Genomic DNA, 17,105 nt, shown 5'->3' on the forward strand with positions numbered 1-17,105 from the left:
GAATCCTTTGATTCCGTATACTCTGGTCCTGGCTGAAGTGTCTTGTTGTTACACAGGCAACATAAACAGGTAATTCTTTTTAGTTTAAAAAAAAAAAAAAAATGGCTTACCAAGAACCTCTACCTGAAGAATCATTGGCTTGCCTTTTGACAATTACTAACACTCAGTGTCACCATTTCTTCTGTTGCCGTTCTAAACCCGTTTGGCTCTGTGGATGTGATTTCATCTATTTTCTCATAAAGACTAAACTCTAGGGGCATCTGAGTGGCTCCGTCGGTTGAGCAGCCGACTCAGGCTCAGGTCACGATCTCCTGGTTCGTGAGTTTGAGCCCGGCATCTGGCTGTGCACTGACAGCTGATGGTGTGGAGCCTCCTTGGGATTCTCTCTGCCCCTCCTCCTCCCCCACTCCTGCTCTTTCTCTCTCTCAAAATAACTAAATGAATAAACTTAAAAAATAAAGACTAAACTGTAACATCTAATTTTAGTTGTGGAGTCAGTTCTTCCCAAATCGATAGTTAAGTACATGGGACTCATGCACAATACAGCAGATGTAGACGGTCATATTTTCCTCCAACCCAATATTCCAGGAATTTGACAACCATTTTTTTTTTTATGCAGGGAAAAAAACTACCAAAAACACAGAAATATACTGTATAATAGTTTTATTTTTCTCATATTACTATTTTTACATTTTATGCACAAATATTTTATCTGAGTAAAAATAGAAAATAACTGTTTTATGTAAAATTACAAAAAAAATAAAACCCACAAAGAAATACATAATTGTTATTATGACCGTATAAGTGTCTTTATTTAAAGAGTAAAAATGTAGGCAAAAATCCTCCTTCCTTTTACAAAAGACTGAGAATATTTTTTTTTTCTGGCAGCAAGTGAAATATCACTGAAATATCAATATTTTTACACCTTCTAGATGTGAAGACATCAAGTTAGTCACAGGTTGTTTGGTAATTATGAATCTTAAAACATTTTTGTGCTATTTCAAAGATACACTAGTTCTTTTTAAAAGGCGGTAGCATAAAACGATGAGTATGGAAAACAGCTGACCTCACCCAAAGTGATGGGAGGTACAGCCCTTGAAAGGAGTATCATACTCGAGTGTCCCCATTAATCGGGAGAGAAAAACAAGTACTTAACGGACACGGATGCACACATGCGAACATGTCGAGCCGGTCGTTCCACGTGAAGGTCAACCACATGGCATTTCTGTTTAATGTGTCTGACTTTCCAATATCAACACGCATTTTCCAACTTCGGGCTAGGTATGCATGAAAGTTGGCTCAGGGAGAACCTCATGCGGAAAACAAGTTTTAAAACAAAAACGGGCATTTCCTTATTTTTGTACTTAGAGGGTAGAAAAGATGGCCAATGATTCTTTCTTCCTTTAAGTATACTGTAAATTCTCCTATGGAAAATTTATTCATAAGAACAGCAAGGAGTGAATAACATGAATTCTATTTTCTCTTACGACACAAGTTATCTTTCAATAAAAGAAGAGACTACCTGGCTTTCTGATGATTTGTAACCTCAACACGGACGATGGGAACAATTTAGTATGTAAGTTGAGAAAAAGTCACTCGAGTTTCTTGACTCCACTGGGGAAATGAGTCTCATGACTTCACCTATGTTACAGTATACGAAGTGATGATGACAGGTGAAGAAGAAAGAAGTAGCACCTGATCCTGTAGGAGAATGATCCTTGTTCAAGTGATAATGGGGAATAAAAACCGCCAAAGGAAGAAAAATGGGTAGGATGTATTTAAAAAAAAAAAGGAACCTGAGGACTTAGAGAAAAGAAGCAATAGTTTGACTTTAGGATCTAAAAGAACGTGGGTGTTCCTTGCCTTAAAATACACATATACAGATAACTGCAACATAGAGGAAGTCTGTCATCTTTGCTAAAACTTTAAAATAATGTCTCCGCAAAAGCATTTTAAATGTTAAAGTCAAAACTTTTAAGTTGCTGATAATATACCAGAAGAGTAAACTTTTTCATGGTTTTACAACTACAAGCAACGTGTCAACTCTCCAGACCAGAAGATGGGGCAAAACCTTTTTAGTGATCTATTTCTTACGTGAACCTGGAGCTTCTACACAGGACTTCCTGCTGTCATTCTACTCAGATACTCTTACAGTCGCCGTGCCCAAAGTAAACTAATAGTTTGTCAGTCTCTTCTGTATGTGTTTATAAAAAGGTAAAAATAGAAGCTACAAGTTTTATTTTTTCCCGGCATCTACCGGGGGGCCTTAAATGACTTGATAATATAAAGGGACCGACATTACGCAGTCCTCCAGCCACAGCACTTCAAGTCACGATCTGAGGTGACCGGAAAAGAAGATCCTTCCTCTCCTGCTTGTTCCTAAATTCGCCTCCTGCTACGGCTCAACACAAACGACCATCTGGTTCTGGTGGCAGCGACTGCTAGCGATGCCTCCTCGACTCACTACCACCGCCTTTCCTCCGGGTTAGACAAAAGCATCAGCTGAGCTTTTATAAAGCTGTTCAGGGAGATGGCCATAAAGGAAATGATGAGGGAGAAGGTGCATAAAGAAATATCTGAGAATCAATCTCCTGCTCTAAGAGGATTAAAAAGCTCTCTGCCAGTATCTCCTTTCATGATTCATGTATCGCAGCCTTAAAACAAAAAACAAAAAGAAAAAAAGAAAGGAAACCAAGCAAAAAAGAAAGACATTTCTAGTGATTTCTGTTTAGTGTTGGATTGTGATGACGTTTTCATAGATATGGGGATCATTTAATTAAAAGTTTTTTTTAAATGAGGTATTGTCTTTTAAGATACATTTCCTTTTGAATATCATCATGTATTCATATATGTGTACAGTTATACATACAACAAAATGGTCAATTGGACATGTATACAGATATATGGGTACTCACACATATATAATATTCAAAAGGAAAAAGTTAAATAGATGGGAAATTTGGTTTTGAGAGAAGACTTGCCTATACTGGAGGTCAGAATTTCCTTTTAAATGTACTGGCAACTAGTTTATTGTTGTCTCAAAAGGTAAGGTTAACTGCAGACTGATTTCAAGGCTTCCTTTGATCAGAAACACAATGCTCTATAAGCTGCTTTTGCATAATACACCTGCAGGCAGAATAGGCAATGAAAACAAAGAAACAAAGCAAGCCATACCAAACCAAACTAAACCACACTTTTATTTTCTGGCTGAGGTATACCTTTCCGGTGTTTTCAATCTCTGACAGGAAAAACAGAGATCATTTCAGGATTTTTGTAATAGTTGGTTTATTAGAATTAAATGCCTCTCTTAAAATAATTTAAATCCTGGCCTGACATTATGAATAATCTATACAGAAAATCCTTAAAATTAGCTGGAGTTAAGCCAGATTTCAACCTGGATCTCCTTCTTCGGCAGTGCTCTTCTGCCAGTCGACTTCTTATTGTCCTTTGCTTGCAAATATATAAACTATTTTAATAACTTGATGCTCTCAGTTTAGTAACTTATTAATATTATAGTTTTATTTGATATGAATATTTTAGCTCTGCTTGATTAGATGAAACAGGCACACATGCTGTAGCTGTGAAAAATTCCACTTTCTGGTTCTATGTAAAGCAACATCTAAAGCAGCAGAGAGGGGAAACAGTTATATTTTCAAAAATAGTTAAGCCAGACTGTTTCCTGGAGATACTTCATTCATTCTTCATCCTCAGATGCTACTGGCTATTTTTGGTAGGGCTAGACATTAATACTGACCAGTTTAGCTTTCCTGACTGTTACCAAACTATCCCACAATGAGCCTGACTTCACGCTGAAGACATTGTGGTGATCCTTAACATACACGTATTCTAAAATATATGCTTCAAAGTAAAAAGATCCAAATTCACAAGAGTATGAAACATTTATAAAAAAATCATGCATCAGATTGTACAGTCTAGAAATAAAAGAAGATTCAAATTCAGTAATAAAGGTAAGAGCAACACTTGCTCTAACGTTTAAGAAAGACCTTGGGCTCCCAGAAGGTCCGGGCTCAATTATCCTTTTCCGTTTGCAGAGAAGCAGTGGCCAGGGCGACCGCCGTGACCGGCTGGGCAATCCCGTGAAGCTGCATCTTCGCCAGTTTCTTCTGTTCACACTCCGTGACCAAGCGGTTCAACTCTGCCGCACTGTATCCGATAAGAGTCTTCAAGTCACAGACAAACTTGTACACAAATCTCTTGCCTTGGACTTTACAAATCATGTCCCCATCATAATAATACCTTTAAAAAGAGAAGGACACATTGGGACCATGTAAAAAATACAGAATTGGGACTTCTTACTTACGATATTTCACAGATTCTTCCATAAACAGGAGCCTGGTAGAGTATTGCGTCTACCCCAACAGCAATTAACATTGAAGTTATGGTCCAAGCAAACTTCAAAACATGACTTACTAAAATTTCAATGCTCAACGACACATTTCCACAATTATGATAAAATACTACTTTAAAAATAGACAATGTTAAAACAAAAAACCGTGGGAGTGGTCACAGAACCTAAGAACAAGGGCCTGGAGTCAGAATGTCAAGATTCAAAACCCAGCGTCTCTACTTAACTACCTTTGTGATTTTGTGACCACAGGAAAGCCAAATTTTCTCTAAGTTGTTTTTGTTTTTTAAAGTAGGCTCTGCACCCAATGGGGGGCTTGAACTCATGACCCTGAGATCCTAGAGTTGGATGTTGTACTGACTGAGCCAGCCAGGTGCCCCGCAAAGTTTTTATTCCCCATCTATACAATGAGGTTAAAAATAGTACTTACCCTCACAGAATTGTTGAGAATTAAAAGGATTATCTTTGCAAAGTGCTTACTTGGCACACAATGACTGGCACATAGCCCTCTATAAAGTATAAGCTAGGGGCGCCTGGGTGGCGCAGTCGGTTAAGCGTCCGACTTCAGCCAGGTCACGATCTCGCGGTCCGTGAGTTCGAGCCCCGCGTCAGGCTCTGGGCTGATGGCTTAGAGCCTGGAGCCTGTTTCTGGTTCTGTGTCTCCCTCTCTCTCTGCCCCTCCCCCGTTCATGCTCTGTCTCTCTCTGTCCCAAAAATAAATAAAACACGTTGAAAAAAAAAAAAAATTAAAAAAAAAAAAAAAAGTATAAGCTATGTCAATAATTAAGAACCCATATAGTAAGAAGAAAATTTTAATATACATATTCAATGGATTGTGGGAATGTCCCCTTCTTTTCTGCATTGTACAAAATCCTTTGTGATGCAGCCACACCTTCACCATCACCATTTTAATATGTAAAGGCTCAACTTGGAGAGAAGTTCTCCGAATCTAACAGGGAGCCTCAAAAGTAGAAGTAAAAGGCCAGAAGAAAGACGGGATACAGAAAACCAGGAAAGAGGACATCATAAAGAAACAAGAGTTGTCTCTGTGGGAAACCCTCTAGAAGTCAAGCTTACTGCTGGTTTGTATGGAGATGGAAATAGAGCTAGATTTATACTCCGAAAAACAGACCTGATTTCCTGTCATGCGCTGCCAATTCCAGTAACAGGGAAAAGGTAAGTCAAGACTTATCTGGGCAGGTGGAATGTGAAGGCTTTGTTTTAAAACTGCACTGCCCATCTGTACCAATCTGACAATGAGCAGTTATGAAAGGAATGACTATTTGCCCAAATACCAGTGGTGTAAACTACCACAGCTGGCAGGATTTTATTACAAAAGTCGTTCAATTTAATCAGGAGTCCACTAGTGAAAAGGCGGATCTATATGCAGGAAATTAAGTCACTTTTCTTTAATTCCAGAAGAGCAAAAGTGTCACAGTCAGTCACGTTGACTCTCTCAGTAAGGAAGACCACACACTGGGTGGGCACAGTTCTTGTGTTTCCTTTTGTGCCAATCACGTTAATACAGAATTTAGATCTCAGCCCAAAAACCACCAACTTCCTGTCACCCAGTTTAAAACGAGATTCATATTTCAGCTTCTCAAGAAAATTTCTACATAATACGTAAAGCTGTAACAGACACTTGAGAAAAAAGTAAAATAAAAGAAGAAAGTGGTTTTACATGTCAAGGAGAAAAACGGAGTTGGTATAATCTTGTCTCTTGGTAAGAACGGATAAAGAATACAAACACTAAATTTAATTTTACTTAACGTGTCTTTCAATCTACTAGATGCATCATACAACCACACCTAATAGCAAGCATCACATCTGTACCCTCTCTACAATGAAGTCGAAAGGTACACAATACCTGTATTTTCATGGATAGGATTTTTCTTAATCTTGTCTTTTTTTAACCTTTTAAGTTGTGAACTATATTACATAAACAGAAAGCACACCCAAGTGAACAGCTCAGTGATTTATTTCAGTGAACACTCGCCTGTTAACTACAACCTAGGTCAGGAGACAGAACACTGCCAGCCCCCAGAATCCCTCCAAGGCCCTTCCCAGAAATCACCACCCCTCCTTTACTCTAAAAGGTAAACACCATCCAATCCTGTTCCATGATGATAATTCATGGCTTGTATTTACATTCTCCTCACCCAAAAGTGCATCCCTAAACTCTGCAATTTAGTTTTCGTTTCTTGAACTTTACACTATAAATGTAATCATATACAGTCTTTTGGGTCTGATTCTTTGACTGAACATTACATTACGTTGCATTTGTTTCAGCGCTTGTAGCTTTGTTCATTTTCTTGGATACACAGTCCACTCTCGTTTACCATAATTCATTTATTTACTCTCCTGCAGACGGATACTTGGTTTCTGGATATTATAAATAATGCTGCTATGAGCACATGTGCGGACATATGCAGACGCTTCCGTTGGGTAAATATTTAGGAGAGAAACCGCTGGGTTCCAGGTTCCGTCCCTACCAAAAGTGCAGAAGCACCCCCGTGCTCACAACACCTGGTACCAGCGATCTTTTGAATTTTAGCCATTCGAAGATACGTGTTGTGCCATTTTATGGTGGTTTCCAACCAAGTTTCCCTGATTACGAATGAGGTTGTGCACCACGGCATATGGTCACTGGCCATTTGTATCATCTAAATTCTGAAGTGTCTATTTAAGTCTCTTGCCTATTTTTTCTAGTTTTCCTATCGACTTGCTACATGGAACCGATTTCTAGTATAGTATAAGGAAGGGCTCAAGTTTCACTTTGTCCATATGGATGGTCAACTGTCCTGGCTCTGCTGATTGAAAAGCAAGTCTTTCCCCCACTGCCATCTTTAAATCAAATCCTCTTATATACCTGGCTCTATGTGGGCTCTCCATTGTAGTAACCTGCAGTCTGTTCGTCTCTCCGAGGCAAGCCATGCGCTGTCTTACTGTCGAAGCTTTCCAGCACTTCCCGCACTGCTCTCCTCCCTCACATGCCCTGCTTACTGCGCACTTTATGTTCCCATATATGTTTTACAATCAGCATGTCAAGTTCTACAAAGAAACTTATCCGGATGGTCTCTGCATTGAAACTTAATATCAATCTGGGGGAAAACTGACATCTTAATGATTAATTCTAATACTTTATCTGTAATTTTGAAGGGACTTGTATATATACATTCATAGCAACCATCAAAAATGAAAGTTTTAACTCTAAGTATATGGAAAGGATCTTTAGATAGCTGGCAAAGTGTGTGAGACTAAATAAGTGATAAGCACATTGAAAAGAAAGCATTTTAGTTACTTAGGAATGCTATTTTGGAAAAGTAAATAATCCTGTAACAGTACTCACATGATCATGATCCTGTAACTGTGAATATTGATCTAACCACAATTTCCATGTAATTATGTAATGACAAGAGAGTGGAGAAAGTGTGTGTGTGTGTGTGTGTGTGTGTGTGTGTGTGGTGATGGGAGGTAAATCATAATCTCTCAGTGTGAAATTCACAATGTTCAAGTGAATCATGAAGTAGCAGTAAAAGCATATTATTTAGAAATACAGAGGTAAATTGCAAAGCTATTTTACACTATATTCACTCTTCCAAAAAAAAGACAGTAATTCCATGATATTTCTATATATCCCACTTCTCAGTTACTTAAATGAACATACTGAATTTCCCACTGTAGTAAGCATAATTTCTGAAAGTAATTCTGTCAAAAAAATTCATACAAGTTATGGGATATTATAAATAATTTTATTCTATTCGAATTCAGTGTGAAGGTTGGATATTCAGAGTTAGGCAGGTTGAAGGGGAAGAAAAAATAGAGGAATGGGTCGACCTTTTGCACCTAATTATAAAAAAGGGAAAATATCTGCATCTTTGCTAAACTTTACACTCAATTCACCTATGCAAATGGCAGCATCTTTATCTGTTAGGTAAATGACAGAAAACTCAGAGATTAAACAGTTAAACACATATATTCTTTTCACCCAGATAAAAACAAATAAGCTTGGAATCATCTTTTAAAGAAACTGTTCCTCAAAATTATCACTAAAGATCTTTGCAAAAAGTCATTTTTAACATAAATGTAAAACCTTTAGCTTTCTGGGGTCATTTTTTAGAAAGGTTTAATGTTAAAAAGAAAAAAAAAATCATCGCCTACCTTAATGCACGACTTAGTTTCTCATAGTTCATTGTAGGCTTATTTTTACGTTGTCCCCATTTTTGTGCAACCAGTTCAGGCTGATTTAGCTTAAACTCGCCTTCGTCACCAACCCAAGAAATGCAGTCTCGAGCATCCTTGTCAGTAAGAAGTTCTAGCAAAAACTGCCATAGTTGAATTTGGCCATTGTTTCCTACATGGACAAGAAGGACAAGTGCTGACCACAGTGCTATGAATTTAACAGCAGGCCAAAGACAACAAACAGATTCTCTGGGTCATTCCTTCCCAGCCATGCTAAAAATACATCTGTTTACAAATGCTGTTTAAATACTGCCAGGGAAATAGCATATTCACATTTTCATACAATGAAATGAAATACACATTAATTTGACAAATTTTAAAAATACCATTAGGTAATGCAAAAATACCTGTTCTGTTCCCAGGAGAACTTCTATCTTCTCCTGAAATCCTAGGAGCTCTCTGTACTTTAGCTGCCTTTGCACTACTATTTATGACTTTAATGGTCGTTGGTGTAGCAGACTGCACGGATGCTGGGATAATTTGCACAGCTGCAAAGAAAAACAAGGAGAAATTTTCTTCTCTTCCACAACAAGCAGTGAAAAAAATTACTGAAAGACACAGAATGCAGTTAGTTTTACTAATGCCCCTCTAATTAGCTCAACAAAAGGCCTCGTTTCAAAAAAGCCTTAATCCACAACAGTTTTGAACAAAATTACCAAAAAAGTTCAGGGGATAAGGTATGATGTTTGCTGTATGGTTTGAAATCTTAACTTGAGGAGTAAGTGTTGATCTTATTTGGAATTAACTTAGTGGTGTGTATATGTTAGGCAAAGAATTATGAAAACATTTGTTTTCAAAATATTTCTTCATTAACAACAGCGTGTCAAATGTTGGAGAAAATACGGACAAACGAGAACTCCCATGCACTGCTGGTGAGAGCAAACCCCTGCCCCCACTTTGAGAAAAGCTACAGTAATCCCTCATCAGGTGGGAAGCATAGAACTCCTGGGATAGAGAATCTCACACTCATTCTTACAATTACTCATTCAGTGCCAGTCACAGAGTTTTAAGAACAATATTTAACAGCAGTGAAAATGAATGAAATTACACCGCCAAGTATCGATATGGGTCTCATAGCTGTCAAACAAAAAAGCAAGCTACAGAAGGATATGTACAGTTTATGATCATTTTACCGAAAAAGTTTAAATATGTGTAAAACAATACTATAAAGTGTGGTTACCTACTTGATAAAAAATATAAAATATGCACAGAATAATAAACACCAAATTCAGGACAGTCATTTAACGCGATATATAAAAGTTCTAATTCTTATGGTGTACATAAATGGTTATACTTCATTTCTTGGTATGTCTAAAATATTTCATCAAAAGTTTAAAAATTAATTTTTCTTTTTATTACCTTGCAGTGAATTAAAAAAAAAAATTTGTGACAAATGGGCCACATGTTATGTGCATGAATACTCACGCTGATCAATTGTAACTATCTCATTCATCTGTTGTTCTTGGCTTGCCAACACATCTGAAGAACATACATAAAAAAAATTTCTGTTTATATTTAAATCCAGAAAATCAAACTCAAGTTAGTAAAACCCACCCGAACCAACCAACCAAACAAAAAAGCAAAGCATTCAACAAAACTCATTGGCACAATAACCTAAGAAATACTTGATAGTCACTTTGCAAGGAAAAGATATTTTTAAGACAAGTAGCAGATGGAAAGCTCTAATTCTTTGAATGGTAAGAAAAGTTATTCAGAGAATCACGGTTTTCTAAACATAAATATCTGTATCTATATCTCCTTCTGTATAAAACCATGTAAAACAGGGGACTCTTCAAGATCAGATCAAAGATGAGACTATATACACCACACTGAAATGGCTTAGATCTACATTCTTTAGATGTACGTTCTCAGTCAAGATGACAGATCTTCATAATTTATTAATCTAACAGACTGGATAAAAGTTTTGAATAAGATTGTTTTAGCTTTATAAAGGCTCCTTCTTAAAGATAGCTAAATTTTCAATAAAATTGTAGTGGTCCTAAAAGTCACAAGTGAATCAAATAATGTAATAATGGTTACAAATATAGCTCTCATATGAGAGTTACATTGCAAAAAGTCCTAATATAACCCTTTAGAGAACCATTCATCACTCATCTGTTGCTGTTCCCTACTCAAATGCTACCCTTTCTTTTTTTTAAAGATTTATTTATTTTTGAGAGAGAGAACGCACAAGCGGGGAAGCGGAAGAGAAAGAGGGGGACAGAGGATCTGAGGGGGGCTCTGCGCTGACAGCAGTGAGCCCAATGTGGGGCTTGAGCTCACGAACAGCAAAATCATGACCTGAACTGAAATCGGACACTCAACTGCCTGAACCACCCAGGCGCCCCTATTCTTTATTTCTTAAACAAGAGTTCCTATTTCCCAGTCTCTAACACTCCAACCTATTTAGTGTCCATCATGGATTGGATTCTTTTCTCTTGAAATTGTTCCTACCAGCAATCGCCTGTGTACTGAGTGAGTCCTAGAGCCTGGGCGCCCAACGCAGCTCTACTTAGGGCACCATGCCAGGGCCCGGTTCCAGGCACACAGAACTGGGAAGCGCTGAGAAACTAAAAAGAAGTCTAAACCCTACCTGTCAGAAGGGAGCTTTCTTTGGGGGTCCTGAGTTTGGGGGATTATACAATTATATGGGACTGGCCTCGATAGATCTTCGTTCTGATCTTAGCCCTCACTTACTGGCTGTGTGACTTTGGTAAATTATTCAACCAACTTAAACATTAATTTCCTCAGGTTTAAATGAGATATCCCCACCCATCACCTCACAAGGTTGTTATGAGGATTAAAGAAAAATGCTTTCAAATAGCACAATGCCGAGGGTGCCTGGGTGGCTCAGTTGGTTAAGTGTCTGACTTCGGCTCAGGTCATGACCTCGCAGTTTGTGGGTTCAAGCCCTGTGTCAGGCTCTGTGTAGACAGTGCAGAGCCTGCCTGGGACTTTCTCTTCCTCTCAGAGCTCCTCTCTGACTTGTGCTTTCTCTCTCTCAAAATAAATTAATAAACTTAAACAAACAAACAAAAAGCATAATGCATGAAACAAAGCTTAACTTTCCAGAAACTGAAGATGTTACTATTTCATCCAGATTCCTAGTTCTGAGCATTCTCCTCAAGAACTGTTGTCTCTCTTGAAGAAAAATCCATGCCCTACATTTGTAGATTTCCCCCCAAATTTTATAAAGGCACCTTGAAGAAGCAAAGTGCTACTGAAACAGAAATTGTTCCATTTGTGGCTTAAATGAACACAGATGCCCTAGCCTAAAAAGAGGCAAAAGAAGGGCACCTGGGTGGCTCAGTCAGTTGAGCGTCTGATTCTTGATTTCAGCTCAGGTCATGATCTCACAAGTTCATGAAATTGAGCCCCACACTGGGCTCTGTCCTGACAGTGTGGAGCCACCTTGGGATTCCCCACCCGCCTCCTACTCCCATGCTCTCTCTCTCTCTCAAAGATAAATAAATAAATATTTAAAAAATATATTTTTAAAAAAAAAGAGGCAAAACAGGGAGTCACCATCGCAAAACCCATGTGTTACCAACCTGTAAGATCAGCTTGTAAGCTCTGAGTCTCAGAATGGAGTTTGGTCTGTCTCCTGGGAACTCTCAAGATTAAGGCACAACACAGAGGAGGTTTTGAAAACTGGGTTCAAGACCACACAGACTACCTATCATATTCCTCTATTGTAGCCCTCAAATCCTGGCCACGTACAAAAGAATCATCCTAAGAGGCAGCGCTCTGGGTGAAATGAATCCGTTTTATGAAGAAACTTTAGACACTAAAGATACAAGGCAATTCTTTTTCCTAAAGGAGGTCCTCTGCAAACTGAGAGCTTTGGCTTTGGTGACAGCATTTCAAGAGGCTCTTCAAAAAGCTGTCAGTAATGGAATATTCCTAATTATCCTCGCGAGTACAGCAGGACTCGGTGAAGTTTCCATATGAACTGCAGGAAGGTGGGGGTGACCCAGGTGGAGAATCTAACATAAATGAAGAAGAAGCTCGATCTGTGCAGCACTGCTTCTTCTTGAAAGATCACGGAGGACGACTAGATGATAGATGCTGGGTTCGTAAGACATACGCTATAGACTTCACGCTACAAGACGGGCCAGAGTACCTGACTGTGCTCAGAAAAGCCTGTTCTGGGAAATGAGGCTTGTGAATTACAGAAAATCTGCCAGAAATAGCCTTTACACATCAGCCTACCAATCCCCCAATTCAGAACTGGGCATTAGGATCCCAAACCAGATGGGACCTTCCTTGCCAGGACAAAGCAAAGAACCATGGCCAGATAAGCAAGGAATTTGCAAGATACTTATCTAAGCTGTGGGGATTTGTTACTTTTGAAAATAAAATTCCAGGGCAGAGTTTTTCTGAGGAAGACCCGTTCCACTTCAAGGAAATGAATGAACAGATACACGAGATTCCTCTACTCCCCATACCAGGAAAAGTCGCTGAATGAGCTTTAAAGATTTTGGGAAGCACTAGGAGAACCAGACAGCCACAACAAAGTGCTGCCCTCGGGGAGAGAGAAAACCTGCCAATCTGAGAAAAATCAAACTGCAGTCTAAGCACCGCCTTTGTCCTGTCCTAATCTTTAGAGTTCCTATATGAAAACATTTCAGTAAACATGACTCATATGCTAAAAATCTGAAACAATTCAAGAGTTTTCATTATTTATCTGAAAGGCACGAAGGAGAAAAAAAAACCGTGAAATCAAGGACAAAACTTAAACTAGAACATTTAATTTCTTTACCTATTAAGAAAACTGGAAATAAACCCTGTAAATGTAATGAATGTAGTGAGTCAGTGTCATAGATACGTTTTCCCTCTAATATTTGAGATTCCATAAAAGAGACAAACTATAATCAGTGAAGGAAAAACCCTGTCTCCAGAGCTCATTTCTTACTCAGCAGTAGAGAATGCACCCCAGGCGGTCAATTACTATGTAAAATCCCTCCAACCCGAGCTGTTCTTTTACTGGGCACATAACAGAATAAACCCTACCAGGTACCTTTATACACCATTACAAAACCAAAGTCAGAGTTTGTCCTGTTCACCCATTCTGAAAAGTATGTGTCTGGCTAGCATCTCTGGCCTCTAAACTGGGTGTCAGGGAACAGGTTCCTGCTAAAATATTTTAACAGATAGTCACTGTTGGATTAAAGGGATTAAGATGGATTAAAATTCAAACAAAATAATTTGCATTTACTTGAGCTTTTTGTTGGTCAGCCAAGTAGTTTCTAATTTCTGTATATAGTCACTTAATCATAATAATAATGTCTGTGGAGCCAACATGGAAACACTTACAACCAGCTGCTTTCGATTCAAGATGGAGGGATGCACACTTACACTTCTTTCTCTTTTTTTTTTTTTCAAGGTTTTTATTTATTTATTTTTGAGACAGAGAGAGACAGAGCATGAACGGGGGAGGGGCAGAGAGAGAGGGAGACACAGAATCGGAAGCAGGCTCCAGGCTCTGAGCCATCAGCCCAGAGCCCGATGCGGGGCTCGAACTCACGGACCGCGAGATCGTGACCTGAGCTGAAGTCGGACGCTTAACCGACTGAGCCACCCAGGCGCCCCTACACTTCTTTCTCTTAAGATCCCATTCAATTAAAAGAAATTGTAGAAGATTTAATTCCACTAATGATGAAAAGAAACAGGGACGACATCTGTGGACAATCTTAAGTTTCTAGAAGATAAACAGTAAATGAAAGAACTGACGGATGAAATAAAAGTCAATGACTAAAATTTATGAAGAGAGCTAAGTATGCGGCACAGCATCTTAAGAACTGAGATTCTAGTGTTCACCAGCCTGGTTTTGGATCCTGGCCCTGCCACTCCCTAGCCTTGTACTGTCTAAGAGACGGTACAAGAGAGCTAAGAGAGCTGTCTAAGCCTCACTTTCCTATCTAAAAAATAGGGAAAGTAAGGATCTGTGGCATTAGAAGGATTAAATGAGATAATGCATATAAAGCTCCCAGCACAGCCTTATACAATTGTTAATTATTATTGCTATTATCTATGATCACAATGCACAATGAAGACAAAATTATAACGAAATAAAATTAAACTGAAGTTACAACGCAAATAGGTAATAACTTAAATTGTATACATTTTCGAAGAAGCTCCAGATGACTCCACAGAATTTCTCCCCGAGGGACTCGCTGAAAAAAATCTTCTTGGTTGAGACTGCATAATTCTCTTCCGGAAATGTTGAGTGTAGTAAGGTCTATATCAGTCATGCTGAATTCCTTCATTACCCAAACCACCCAGTGCAGGACTTGGTCTGTGGACCACTGTATAGGATCTAAAGAGAAAAATATTACCATTAGCCTAGCTCTATCTCGACACTACATGAATTCATGGTTAATTTGTCAATACGTATAAATATATATATACACACATATATATGGAGATAAAATCCAGACAGGTTTTTTTTTCCCCAAGTAAAGTATATAAACTCAAATAAAATTAAAAAAGAATTTGTTTAAAGTTTATTTACTTTGAGAGAGAGAGAGGGGTGGGGGCACCGAGAAGGGGCAGAGGGAGGAGGCAGAGAACCCCAAGCAGGCTCCGTGTTGTCAGTGCAGGGCCCGATGCGGGGTTCAATCTCATGAACTGTGAGATCGTGACCTGCCCAAGCTGTGATCCAGAGTCGGATGCTTAACCGACTGAGCCACCTTAGGTGCCCCCAAATAAGTTTTAATGATGTATTTTCTCCTCAGCTCCTTTTGAATTTTTCAACCTAAATTTGTAATGACTTCATCTGGTTTTACATCTGTTAGTCTGGAGTTTTACTAAGAAAAACGGTATAAAATTGCTCTCTAATGGGTCAACTAGAAGAATAAAATATGTGATTACTTTAGAGAGAATGGAGTTAAGTTATTCAAGTTTCAAACATTATTTTGTAGCTGGGTACAATTTGGTGCACTGAAAAAAACCCAAAAAAATCCATAAGGGGCTTTTGAGGAGCTAAACTTATTCTCCAAAATGTGCACAACATAACCTTCCCTCCCTTTTGCTTCTTGTAAAAAGCTAGTGCTCCTGTATCTCTACCCTTTGGTGGCACTTACAACATGCAAATTGCATGTTTACTCAGCTGTCTTTCCCTGTAACACGTTAAGGTCTTGAATATAAGGGCTGTGTCTTGTAAACCACTGTATCTTCAGCGTTTACCACAATGCCTTATGCATAATTTGTTAAATCTATAAAAAGTAAATACAAATAAATTCATTTTCCCAAACATTTGTTACTATCTAATTGAATTCACAAATGAAAAGGATGGCCAACATGTACGAATATTTAATTGTTGTATCCCCGGCATCTAACAGAGTATTTTACCCATATAAATTTAATAAATACTGACTGAATTAATTTTGATACAGATACTTCTGCATGGAGAAGATGACCTATCCAAATAGCGTTGGTTACATGCCCTAAGCTGCAGGCTATTCAATAGGAGTAAGTGGGGAAAAAAACATTTAGGTACTTATCAAGAGCCAATTTATAGTAAAAAATGAATCAAACATAATAGAGGATTGATAGTCACAGAACTGATTTTTTATTTGAAATTTTCACAAAGAGGTGAAGGGAGGAGGATGGCAGTGAAGTTTTTTAATGTCTCTAAATGCACATGTTAAAAAAACACCACTAAAAGCGACTAGAGAGCAAAACCAAAAATCCAGGTATATTTACAAAAAAACGAGGTGACAAGCTATCCCCAGGAAAGCCCAAATACACACAGGTGAAGACAAAGCTGTAACAGTCACAGACCTTCATGGTGTCAGTTATCTGTGCAGGAGACAGCAAAGTGGGGAGGAAGCAAAGGGACATGTGACCCATTCTTCATTCTGAGCACGAGAGAATTCGAACACAGCCAGGGAGTTCTTACTGAAAGCACGACAGGCCAAGCCAAAGCAGCAGCTCAACCAGTCCTGCCCAATCCAGTAACAGGTGAGCCCAAAGGTCTGAGGTAAAGGCGAAGGGGCTGGAGCAGTGTAGCATCTGTGAGCTCTAAAAACTGAGCCTGCGGATCACATCCAGGAGAGTGGACCACAATGAGGAGAAACCGGGGGGAATGGGATCGAAATTGAGTAGCATAGGAACACCAAGGAAAAAGAGAGAGGAGGTCCAGATAAAAGTGGAGTAAGGGAACAGGCAGGAACTGAGCAAGCAAGTGGCTCTTTTTTAAAGTTTTATTTATTTAAGTAATCTCTACAACCAACGTGGGGGCTTGAACACACGACCCCAAGATCAAGAGTCACATGCTCTTCTGACTGAGCCAGCCAGGGGCCCCTACTGGCTCCATTTTTTAATATTAATTGAAAATAACAGATGAAGGAGTTCTGGGAAGTTAGAGAAGCTATCCTGAAACACAACTCCCTTTAAAAATTCAAGTAACCTCATTTTACAAAAACATGAAGAAAGTGTCAAGATCAAAAAAGTTGGGGGAAAATAGAAGTAGTCTGATTTGTTTTCTTAAATA

The 17,105-nt window shown here is 38.7% G+C and overlaps 1 protein-coding gene across 3 annotated transcripts in view; it reads right to left on the reverse strand.

The window, feature by feature from the left end:
* Nucleotides 1–646: 646 nt before the first annotated feature.
* The window catches only part of GABPA (GA binding protein transcription factor subunit alpha), a 41,693-nt gene continuing 25,234 nt past the window's right edge, over nt 647–17,105 (reverse strand). For all 3 annotated transcript variants that reach the window (XM_060640316.3, XM_060640314.2, XM_060640313.3), the window contains exons 6-10: nt 14,733–14,927; nt 10,034–10,087; nt 8,956–9,096; nt 8,528–8,720; nt 647–4,257 (exon numbers count right to left, since the gene is read on the reverse strand). In XM_060640316.3, the coding sequence (XP_060496299.1) occupies nt 4,029–4,257; nt 8,528–8,720; nt 8,956–9,096; nt 10,034–10,087; nt 14,733–14,927 (812 nt within the window). In that variant the 3' untranslated portion in view covers nt 647–4,028. The remainder of the gene's footprint in view (nt 4,258–8,527; nt 8,721–8,955; nt 9,097–10,033; nt 10,088–14,732; nt 14,928–17,105) is intronic.

This window comes from Panthera onca, chromosome C2 (assembly GCF_046562875.1).
Source record: "Panthera onca isolate mPanOnc1 chromosome C2, mPanOnc1 haplotype 2, whole genome shotgun sequence".
NCBI classification, from domain to species: Eukaryota; Metazoa; Chordata; class Mammalia; order Carnivora; family Felidae; genus Panthera; species Panthera onca.